General features: G+C 40.0%; 1 protein-coding gene across 1 annotated transcript; it reads left to right on the top strand.

Moving 5' to 3' along the window:
• The first annotated feature begins 251 nt into the window (after positions 1–251).
• Positions 252–10466, top strand: melk (maternal embryonic leucine zipper kinase). The gene is made up of 18 exons (XM_063475314.1): positions 252–320; positions 540–651; positions 756–841; positions 2078–2194; positions 2531–2674; positions 2778–2846; positions 3394–3486; positions 3737–3835; positions 3992–4060; positions 4377–4475; positions 5124–5210; positions 6043–6174; positions 6301–6462; positions 6991–7276; positions 9078–9171; positions 9319–9475; positions 9611–9714; positions 9812–10466. The coding sequence occupies exons 2-18, from the start codon at positions 573–575 to the stop codon at positions 9987–9989; spliced, it is 2055 nt and encodes a 684-aa protein (XP_063331384.1). The 5' UTR covers positions 252–320; positions 540–572; the 3' UTR covers positions 9990–10466.
• Positions 10467–11867: the final 1401 nt, after the last annotated feature.

Below are 11867 nucleotides of genomic sequence, written 5' to 3'. Positions count from 1 at the left end.
TACCATGTTCGATTTTTTTTTTTTTTTTTTTTTTTTTTTACCCCTGGCTCGTTTGTATAAAAAACAACTTGGTAATTAACGTAATTCTGATTCTGAACCAGCCTGCAGAATGAAAACAAAGTTGCACCAACTGTGCTTTTTGGTTTACAGCTGCAGTACTCTTTTTCACCGCAGGGGGGAAGCACGAAGCGCAAACCGGAAGCAGGAAATGTAGTCACGTCAACGTGCGAAATTCAAACTTCTGTAACAAAACATCGGTCTGCCGGAGGGCTTTACCGTGTGGTTAACTGACGCTGCCGTCTTCCTCTGTTTTCGTTCAGGTAAATGCAGAATATCGGAGTACTGTTTTGGTTCAGTTAAGGTTTATTGTAGTTACTTTTACCAACCGCAAGCGGTATTAATGATTTATGTTGGCTACAGTTATGCAGTAATTGACGTTAAGCTAGCTGAGCGGTCACAAACTGATAACCAGTGAGTGCCAAACTTAGAATAGTTTTTTTTTCGTGTCTGTTGCCAATTTGAAGCATTTTCCTCTCCAGGAAGGTTTACCATCGTGCGCCGGAGCAGGGAAGATGCCAATAGAAAGGACGGAGCATCGCGGAGCGGACGAGCTCCAAAGATATTATGAGGTTTATGAGACTATCGGCTCAGGTACTGCAAGGGTTAATTAATGCATTTAAGAAAACAATTACTATCTGTATCGTATCCTCTCTGAACCCCGTGTGTGTGTTTTATTTCTTTCTTTTTTTTCCCAGGAGGTTTCGCTAAAGTCAAGCTGGGTCGACACATCTTGACAGGAGAGAAGGTTGCCATTAAAATCATGAATAAAAAGGATCTTGGGGTAAGAAATGAAACCGGCAATAGAAAAATAGGGCAGTCAAACACAAAAATATAGCTCTGAGTATAAAATGTCAGAAAAGTGAGGCAGCCTAGTTGTATGTTGGTGCCATTAGTCTATACTTGTAAGAGTTCAGTTCAGTCTTTATTTAGATTTGATAGTAAAACAGAGTGACAAGCAGTAAACAAATAAAAGATTAAATATTTACAAATATGTACCAGTTAAACTGCTATTAAAACTGCTATGAACTACAGAGGGAATCATTCCTGCCTGTAAAACTCCTCCATCTAATGCACAGTACTCACTGTCATAGTCACACCCTTTTCCACATCCTCTACAAAAATAACAAATACTTTTGGAGTAAAATGTCAATCATATGTAATTTCTGTAATGTTCTGGAGATTTATAATTGAGCTATTTGTATATATTAAAGCTCTTGGCTTTATTTTGTAACTTTGATAATATATTGGATATTTAATTTAGTTCAGTATGTTACTCTTCTTGTTGTCTTGGAGCAACACTAACCACATAATTTCCTTAGGCATTAATAAAGTATTCTGATTATCTTAAATTCAGAGTTTACACTAATGCAATTTCAGCCACTAGAACACAGATCAGAAAGTTATTGGCTGCATTTGTTGTCCATTTATCAGCAATAACAGCTGTTCAGCCAATAAAATTTGTTTCATGTTTGTCTGACAACAAACTGGTGATTTCCAATGGCATGCAGGTCAATTAATCATGACACATCATTTATAAAAATCAACAACTGAAATTTGCCACTTTTCAATACCTATGTGCTGGAACTGCAATTCAAATCTTTTTGGCCGACTAATGATGGCGGCCTTCAACTGTTATGTTTGCTCAAGCAGTCATTTGTTTACAATAAGAGTAAGATGACCTCGCCCTGAGTTGAGCCTTTAATCTGGGGGGAAAAAAGTCACGCCCTGGCATTTGTCCTGTTACCTTCCAAGTAATGCTGAAGCTTTTCTAACATCCCATTTTCCTCTGCAAACTGGACCTTGTCTAGAACAAGAGGTTTCAGAAAACATTAGTATGGGAGTGGTTATTCTGAAATAACTCAGTATTTCGCTTCAGCACAATTAGCGTCTCTTGCTCGTCTTCAAATAGGCAGAACAAACAAAGGATAATGTTTTTAAAAAAAGAAAGTATACAGTGCGGTAAACACAGTTTTAGTATGTAGAAATAATTTAAAAGAAATCCCTATGTCTCACCTAGGATGACCTACCCCGCGTGAAGGTGGAGATCGAAGCCATGAAGAACCTGAGTCACCAACATATCTGTCGACTGTATCAGGTCATAGAGACCTCCACCCAGATATTTATGGTGTTGGAGGTAAGGGCATAAGCAATGCGTTATGTGAGAGTGATAAGATTAAGATTAATTTCTGGGGTTCTCCTCTCCCCCAGGATTTAATTTTAATAATAATAATGATAAATAAAACTATGTTATCATTATTAACTTATTTTAAGTGATATTGACGTTTATGCTCATCAAATGACCTAAAATAACATGAAAAGCCACAAATTTCTTTTCGGTAAGGCAACACAGTTTTTTTTGACGCTACTATATGTGGGCTAGTTGAGATAATTATCCCCAAAACCTGCTTTGAACCAGAAAAATCCTGAATTCTTTTTTCTTCTTTCCCTCAATCTTTCATTTTACTTTCAGTACTGCCCTGGTGGGGAGCTCTTTGACTACATCATAGCTAAGGACCGCCTGTCTGAGGAGGAAACCCGGGTCTTTTTTAGGCAAATTGTGTCTGCAATGGCGTATGTCCACAGCCAAGGATACGCACACAGAGACCTAAAACCGGTAAAAAAAAAAAAAAAACCCAAACAAAAACAGCCGCCAAAAAGTGTCATAGATCAGTTGTGGCTGTAATATGAATCTCAAAGCTTTTCTCTTTGAACTCTAGGAAAACTTATTGATTGATGGAGACCACAACTTGAAGCTTATAGACTTTGGCTTGTGTGCCAAACCTAAGGTATATTTTCCCTCTTTGTGTGTATTATAAATATTTAGCATCAGGGCGAGGGAAGAACTTTTTTTAAGGCATTTGCATTAGTTCTACCGTTTACCAAGGTACTCCTCAGTCTATTGTACAAACTAGTTCCATGCATAACACACTACACTGGTGCATGACATGAGACAAAGCAGCACTTATGTAAAATTTGATTACCAGGCATATCTTTTTTCCCCATCATATTGAACACAGAAAAACCACCCAGGGTCCTAAATATCTTTCTGAAAGGTTGTTTGTGAGTTTGGATTTTTTTTTAGCTACTTTGGAAAGTGTAGTAGTTAGTTATGGTTAAGGCTTTAGTGTATCCTGATACCTATGGATGTTGCAATGAGGAAAAAAATCTCAGACAAACATCCATTTTATTTTTCAGAAGCATGGGAAGTAAAATAATCATAAAAGGAACACTGTTGTGTAGCACATCATAACTAAAACTTAGACATGTGTATGCATGCTGTACTCGATGCTGTGTATAATCATGACCTAAATATCATGTGGTTGCCTCTTGTAGGGAGGGTTGGGTTATGAGCTGATGACCTGCTGTGGGAGCCCTGCTTACGCTGCTCCTGAACTTATCCAGGGAAAAGCGTATATTGGATCAGAGGTATGACATGTTCTTCGGTAAATACAACTTTTAGAAACGCTGGGGTTTTAATTCAAAAATTTCTAAAGTCGTATTTGCATTTGGCTTTCACCAAGATTTATGAATACCTGCCTGTTCCACGGTTCGGGTTTTTCATGGTGTCCTGATCACATTCGCTGGCGTGCAATTCAGCGCAACTGAGCTGTGAAATGTTATCTGTAACGCATGAAGCTGAAATGCCGCTGTGTGGTGTGTAACCCCCTCCTCCCAGGCTGATGTATGGAGTATGGGAGTACTGCTGTTTGCTCTGCTCTGTGGACACCTGCCCTTTGATGATGACAACTGCATGATCCTCTACAGGAAGATTACAGTAAGAGCACTCTTATTTTTAAAACCTTTCCCTTAAGTTCCGGGTGCTGCTCCTCAGTTTTTGTGTGTTCATTCAGGGAAACTCACAGCAAGCTGTTGTCTTATCATTATTTTTATTATTTTTTAATCTGTTTCTTGATGTCTTCTTTATTTTCAGAGGGGTACATATGATAACCCAAAGTGGCTCTCTCCAGGTAGTATCCTCCTCCTCAACCAAATGTTACAGGTCAGTCAGTTTATTTGCTCTTGTCTTTGTATACCTGTCACCCTCTCAACCTGTGATATGTATCGTTTGTTTACTGTTCTCTAGAAAAATTGATTCTTTTTAATTAAAACTGAGGCACAAATCTTCTTTTTTGGTTGAATTACAGTAAGATGCAGTTATGCATTTGCCACATAAATTTATTATTACAGAACACCTCTTGCTCTCAGTAAACCTAAAAGCATTTTACAAGATTTGAAGGCAAATCTGTTTCTGCTACAGATTGTGGACTATGTAGTTTTGTGCAGGTTGAGTTGTAGTTTCTGCATGTGTCCTGCAGGTGGACCCAAAGCGGCGTCTGACTGTCAGACAGCTGCTGGACCATCCCTGGGTGATGAAAGACTACAACAGCCCTGTGGAGTGGTACAGCAGGCAGCCGGTATGGACAGACACACGAAAAAACTACATAAGAAAACTCATAATTGCAAATGGTAGCATTTGCTGTGACATCGCTTTTACAGCCTTTTTCAGGCTTTTTACCCCTTCTTTTAGATTGTCCAGTCAGCATACAAGTCATTGTTCTGTGACATTACCGTAGTCCTTAACATCATTTTCTTTTTTGATCGGGATTAGTGTATGAAACAAGAACAGTCTGCGAATGCACATCTCCACCAAGGCTGAAAATTCCACACTGTACATGATGTGGAACCAGATTAGTTTGTGATATATTCTTGAGATTATGTCATCCAAGTTTTCTTATTTTGATGTGATATGCATGTGTGAAGATAGGACTGTGATATGGATGTGTGAGGAAATGACCAGTTTTGCCCTCTGCTGCAATCCTGAAGAATCCTTCAAAACAAAAGTCTTGGATCCAGATGAACTCCAAAAGTTAATTGGTACTAAATTAGGCCAAGCCTGAACCTCTGTGAACACATTTTTTATGCAAAACCTTCTTCAGCTGTTTTGAATAATCCTTCAAACAAACAAACTGAATCAATGAAAAACCTCCTTGGTGATGGTAATAAAATTTGTCTGTTTGGGGCTTTGTGTGTTCACAGTTTTATCTTTGTTTTGTCTTTTGTAGCTTGGCTACATAGATGAAGACTGTATCACTGAGATGGCAGTAAACATGAAGCGATCAAGACAGAGCACCACAGCTCTGGTGAAGGAGGTGTGTGTCCATGCATATGCATATTTCAGCATAGGGCTGTTCGATATAACGATATATATCGGATGACGATATAAAAACGTCTATCGTTTCATTTTACACTATCGTTTGTTTCGTGGTGTCGCAAAATAAACTGTTTACGGCAATATTTTTTCATCGTTTTGATGGTCACTGTAGTGGCTATATTAATTTGTTAAAGTTCTCTCTTTCTCTTATATTTAATATAACCACACTACAGACAGACAAGCGCCCGTTTTTATGCGTTGTCGTTAGCAACAACGACAGTAAAACCACCGCATGTCCGCTTGTTTATTTTCCACATAAACCTTTCACAATAAAGCTCAAGATCCTGTTGAGACTTTTCAAAATAAATTGAATCACGTGAAAGATTATGCAGAGTATTTACGGATGAGAAGCAAAAAAGAGCCGTCAGGTGCTAAAAAATAAACCTTAGACTCAAACGTTAGAACAGGCTTTTCCCCGCAGCACGCTGTGTAATAAATACTCACAAAGGAAACGGCGGCCGTTACAACCTATGTTTAAAAATGTATAGTTTCATGCATCAGTTAAAACACTCGACTCCAGGTACGCAACGCCCAGCTGGAAACACTTCACGCAAGTCGAGCTGCCCGAGATTCACAGAATTAACAGAAAATTTTTTGTTATTTATATCGTTATCGGACGATAGATGTCTTAATATCGGGATATGAGATTTTGGTCATATCGCACAGCCCTATTTCAGCATCATTATGTTGTATTTATCATATTATACTATAACTTGTACTTAATTTCTGTTAGACATCTACTTAAATACATCTGAAATTATCTCCCACAGTGGCGATATGACCACATCACAGCCACCTACCTGCTGCTGCTGTCTAAGAAGCAGAGGGGAAAGCCTGTCCGCCTGCGCCCTGAGCCAGCTGTCTGTGAGGACTCCTGCTCGCCTCTGCAACAGGGACTACAGGTCAGATGTAGGACCAGAGCTTCCATGATGCTCTGCTCTTTAAAAGCTGCTGACAGCTGGATTTACTAGCACTGATACATTGTGCTATTATGGATTTTATTTTATTTTTTATTCTATCTCTGTTAGACCAGAAAAGCTCTGCACTTCAGTGAGGATGAAGACGCTTTGATTGTGGATTCCTTGGACATTTGCTCAGACTACATCGATGATTGCCCCTGGGTTTCAGTTCCACAGCACACACCCCAGAGGGTCAGAGGTCAGCCAGATGGAATCACAAAAAAAGACACGGTATGTGGAAGTTGCTATAAGTATAGATTTTTCTTTTCTTTCATGTGTCTAAATGAGTAGACTGAAGAAAAAGGTAAACTCGGATTGAAAGCCTTCTCTTTAGACACGCTGTCCAACCACGTCAGAAGCTGGATGCGTTTAGTCGTTCCAAGTGGCCACGCTTTAAGGCAGAGTGACAAACCAGCCATTGTGGGGAAGGGGAGGCAGATGTTTAAATGTTTAAAAATGGAAAGGACACCCACTTTTCTCGCCAGGGTGGTAAACATAGAAAAGTATTCCAAATAACCACCTAATAAATCGAAAGCAGAGAGCGACCAATCCCTGATTTCTCTCTTACTGCCGTATGTCAGAAAGTACAGTCTGAACGGCAAGTTACTGATATGAATAAGAAATTCTCCAGCTGATACCTGAAAGAAGCAGGGGGATGGGGTTTTGGGTGCTTTCTGGCTATCTGAAATGCAGTTCAGATAAATCCCAAATGTAGCTTTTTTTCTGAGACACCACATTTGTCTTTTTGTATTTTTAAAGAGGCTGGTATCGCCATCGGTGGAAAAAGGACATCCTTCAAGCCCGACCCCAGAGAGGGCGCGAAAAGCGACACCTCGCTGCCATAGAGAGAGGAACCGAGAACAGGCCAGCGAGAACAAGGAGAATAATGATGTCCAAGACAGAGACGTTGACATTTTTGCCTTGCCTCCACCTCGAACGCCTGTATCCAGTAAGAAGAATGCACGCCTCAATAAGAATGTGTTGACCACACCCAATCAAAATGCTAATATCAACAGCCCCAAACCCAGTGTGGCCACACCTAAAGGTAAGAATCATTTCTTAATAGATTCTTGGTCACTCAACCAAAGACAGAAAATTGAGTACAGACAGTACAGAGCTCTGGGCATCTTACAGTTTATTTGTACTGTAATTGTTGTTCTCAACAAGGGTTTGAAGAGCAGTGCCTATTAGATCAGATTTGCATTAACCAGCTGCCCCTCTCCTCCACTCACCCCCTGCCCCCCCCTTCATTTATCCGTCCCTCGCTTGGTCTTATACAGCTCTCATAATCACAAGTGCCACAACCACATGCCAAACATTTGCAAGTAAATTGTATTCTGGTAATAAACTCATTTATTGGGTCTGTTTTTATCCCAAAGCCACTCATATTTCTATGATTTAGCTGTCATTTTGCCACTGAAAATGGACACAGAGACACACACACACACACACTTATCACTGTCAACTCAAAGGTGAGGTTATTATCAAGAAGCAGCTAATTCTATTCACTTATCTGTGAATGAAGGACACTAATATGAATGGAGAATCATTAAAGTCTTAATTATTTGTCATAGCGACTTGTCTGCTCACATGTCCAGCCTCATTAGATGCCTCTATGAATTCAGCCACCAGCTCGCTGCAGCTGACCTAGTTGATGTTGAATCCTCGGAATACGGCCCAGACCCGCTCTCTTTACAGCCTCCTGCTCTGCAAACTACAGCAAAGTGCAGACGTGCTACCTGTGACTTACTTGTCCTCATATCTCTCTCTCTCCCTCTCTCTCTCTAAGACTCACACACACACACACACAGTGGTCTATGCGTGTCTGTCCCTAGGCGTGTGCTGTGACAGGTGTAGCTGTCTCTTTCCTTTGCTCACTGTCCCACGTGGGCTGTAGTGACATGTGTTCTCTTGCCACTAAAGCCTAGCTCTCTCTTGTGTGTGCGCGTGTGTCAAAATCGTTATTCCTTTGTGTTCACAACTCCAGTGTCAAAGCCAGCCAGTTCGATGCATAAGAGCACAGGGCTGTTACCTAAGCGTTTTCAAATGTATTCTCATTCCAAACACATCTCCCTGTTGAGTGACCTTGGGGTTGGAAAAAAACAAACCTTTATCCATGTTGTGTTAGCGGTATGCTTTATTTTTTGTGTTGTCTTTGATCAGCTCTTGATTTAAACTAGAGTTCCTGAGTGACAGTGAGTGAAACATTCAAACCCCAAGCTGACTATACTTCTCAGGAGCTTCATGGTTATATCAGATATGTCATATTTGAGGGTTTCTTTGCACAATTTCCCTAACACTATGATCTGGCCAAAACAGTCATAGCCAAAAATGTATTATAAGAGGGGTTTATTTGACACTGAATTTCACATGAGTTATCAATTTTCAGTGGCTTATTGATTTTTCCTTATTGGTTAATGAAATACTCACAAATTTATAGTTAAATTATTTTGCTATAAAATCCTGCTGCTTGTTAAATTGGATTAAACCTGGATTCCTTCTCAGGGCCATCACAGGGTGGTGACTGGTTATAAAACAACGTCTGTATAAAATCTAAGGTGAAACAAATCCTAGTGCTCATTTGATGTATGACTTCAGCAGACACTGAAGACAGTCCTGATGAGTTTATGGCCTAAATCGATAATTTAAAGGCATAGTGAAGAAAACATAAACTGTGGTCTTTATTGTGCTTAGTGACACAAATAACGCAAGTTTTCTTTAGGCTAGCCAACCAAATGAGCATTCAGTGTTTCTTGCTTTCTCAGTCAGATCCACCAATATGTATAGAAGTTCTGTGTTTGCAAGGTAGTAAGTTTACAACTTTCTTAATGCACTTTTTCTGGTAGGTGGAGACGGCTCATCCAAAGAGCACAAGAAGAGAGCAGCAGAGAACAAGGATCCTGCAAATGTAGAAATCATAGCCTTCAGCCCAGAGCGGAGGTGAGTGAAGGTTCCCTAAATAGTGCTTTTCCTTCAACAGAATTTATTCTTTACTTTTAATCATAAGAATGGGACATAAATGTGTTCTTGAGTCCTTGAAACCAGGCTTTTTGTTTTTGCTCTGTGTTTTTGCTCTGTGCTCTTAAGGTCCAGGTCATTGGACTTGGCTGTCACAGGAGACAGTGGGAAGAAGAAACGAGGGGGAAAGATGTTTGGTTCCCTGGAGAGAGGTCTGGATAAGGTGATAACCATGCTCACGCCAAACAAGCGACGAGCTCTGCGGGATGGTCCACGTAAGATAAAGGTATAAGAAAGCCGAAACAAAACAAAGCAGATCCATCATCAGTTTCTTTCAGACAAATTAAAAAATTCAAAGACAATTAATTTACAGCAAAATGATAGAAATTCTGATCAGTGGCTTGGCTGTGTTTTCCACTAGGCACAATACAATGTGACTCTGACCAGTCAGACCAATCCAGACCAGGTGCTTAACCAGATCCTCTCCATCCTGCCGGAGAAAAACATCGACTTCACACAGAAAGGGTAAGAATTCACGTTACCTCCCTGTCTTCTGACTGGTTTGCTCACTTTCGGACCAAATTTTAATGTTTCCACATTGTTTCCATTGCCTTTTCTCCAGGTATACTCTGAAATGTCAAACCTGGGGTGACTTCGGGAAGGTGACGATGGCGTTTGAACTGGAGGTGTGCTTGCTGCAAAGGCCCGAAGTTGTCGGGGTCCGCCGCCAGAGGCTGAAGGGAGACGCTTGGGTATACAAGCATCTGGTGGAGGACATTCTCTCCACATCCAGTATTTGAAGGGAAAAAAAGCACTTTCTTACCAGTATCTACTAGTCCTAAGTCAATTCGCACTGGCTTTCTTTGCTGAAGAAATACCACTGACCAATCAATGAGTGATGCAGATACATGGACAATGATCAGTCCTTCATTGTTGTTTGGAATATTAAAACTGTCCGTAGGCTAGTCCGGAATTCCCAAAATACATGTTACATTAAATTTATGAGCATTACATCTCAGGATCCTGTCTGTACAGTGCGTCTTGTTTTATGTAGAACAATTTTTAATTTCCATTTTCATAATGAGTAAGCTTTATGTAATTGATGTAAAGTGAGTTGAGGTGTGTGTGTGTCTGAAATGACACAGGACTTCTTACACTATACCTTCCAGCTTCTTATTAACATATTTATGTCTTCTTGTTGTTGTTCTCCCCTGTAGATGCAAAAATTTTATGAATAGGATGAAGTGTAAAGAATGACTAATTCTCTGTACACATGTTTACAGCTTTCATCATGTTTTTATGTGGTTATATTAAATGTCCCTTTTTTCTCTCTTGGTTTCTGTGTCACATGGTGTCTGTATGTTTTTTCTGAAAATGCAAAAGCAGCAAAAATAAATGATTTTCGCATTCATGAAGACAGATGATTGAGATGAATTCAGCTACTTTCTTAACTTCAAATGTTGTTTATTCATTCAGCAGTTGATGGAGCAGTGGTGTGTTTTACACTCTTGTCATCAGCCTTCTGTTCGTCCTCTAGGCTTCACTTCACTTTGGTAGAAAGATTGATGGTGATAGTTTATCTTAGCGAGTTTTTCTAATCATCTACCGTAAATGAAATGAGCAGTGAAAGGTGTCAAATGTCTGTAACGTTTCTCACCTCAGATACTTTTGAGTTTAAGACTACTGGCAAACAGACTTGTGGTTTTAACCGACATTTACTACAAGCTGCAAAAACAAAACAAACAAAGAAATAGTTTCCAATATTTTTTAAGCATTAGTGATCATTGACAAGTACACAGATAAAACATGGTGTATAAACATACTCCCCACCCCTCACTGGATCAACATAATAAAAAAAACTTGAACTGGTGTATCATGATTTTTATCATTCTTATGGCAGGAATGCCTGTGAGAGCATGCTTGTTAGGATTGAGTGAAAGGCTGAAGTCATGATGAACATTACCTGCAATTTTGAACAGACTAAACCCTGGTGAAAGACATTAAATGGTAACATTAAGACTATTAGTGCGCTTCGGCCCTTTGAGTAAACCTCCCTCTCCCCCTTCTCTGACAAAATGCCACTTAATCATGACAACATTACAGCTGATCAGCATTTATTTGTAGCAGGTTCTCCTTGGTGTCTCAGTGGGGAGGAGAAGGGTAATGGTGGGGTGAGCTGATAATAACAGGAGGGGTTTAACCTTAATGGAGTGCGATGCAGGGTAGGGGGTGGGACGATCATTTAAAGACAGGGGTGAAGGTTGGAGTTGGAGAGTGTCACATCATACCATGACATTCCAGTGACGGTAAAAACCTCCTGCTGGCCTGAAGTCGTTTTTTTAAGTGTTTTGGCACAAAAGCATGAATTTGATGTTTCATATAATTCAGTTCAGTTTTATAGTTGCCTCAGTGTGTTTTATATTGGAAGGTAAAGACTGCAACAATACAGAGAAAACCCCAACAATCAGATGACCCCCTATGTGCAGTTACTTGGTGACAGTGGGAAGGAAAAACTCCCTTTTAACAGGAAGAAACCACAACCAGGCTCAGGGAGGGGCAGCGATCTGCCGTGACTGGTTGAAGGTGAGGGGTGGGAAACAGGACAAAAGATGCACAGAAAATGCAGAGAAAAGTCTTCTAGGTGATCTTTCAGATGTGAAAGTATTCTTGATATCACC

Source organism: Pelmatolapia mariae, linkage group LG6 (genome assembly GCF_036321145.2).
Source record: "Pelmatolapia mariae isolate MD_Pm_ZW linkage group LG6, Pm_UMD_F_2, whole genome shotgun sequence".
NCBI lineage: Eukaryota > Metazoa > Chordata > Actinopteri > Cichliformes > Cichlidae > Pelmatolapia > Pelmatolapia mariae.
This window is presented reverse-complemented; position numbering and strand designations above follow the sequence as displayed.

Coding starts and splice junctions, on each gene's coding strand:
- melk (XM_063475314.1), top strand. CDS start 573: ATGCCAATAGAAAGGACGGAGCATCGCGGAGCGGACGAGCTCCAAAGA. Junction 2,675..2,777: donor CACACAGAGACCTAAAACCG/GTAAAAAAAAAA, acceptor TTTGAACTCTAG/GAAAACTTATTGATTGATGG. Junction 6,175..6,300: donor CTCTGCAACAGGGACTACAG/GTCAGATGTAGG, acceptor TATCTCTGTTAG/ACCAGAAAAGCTCTGCACTT.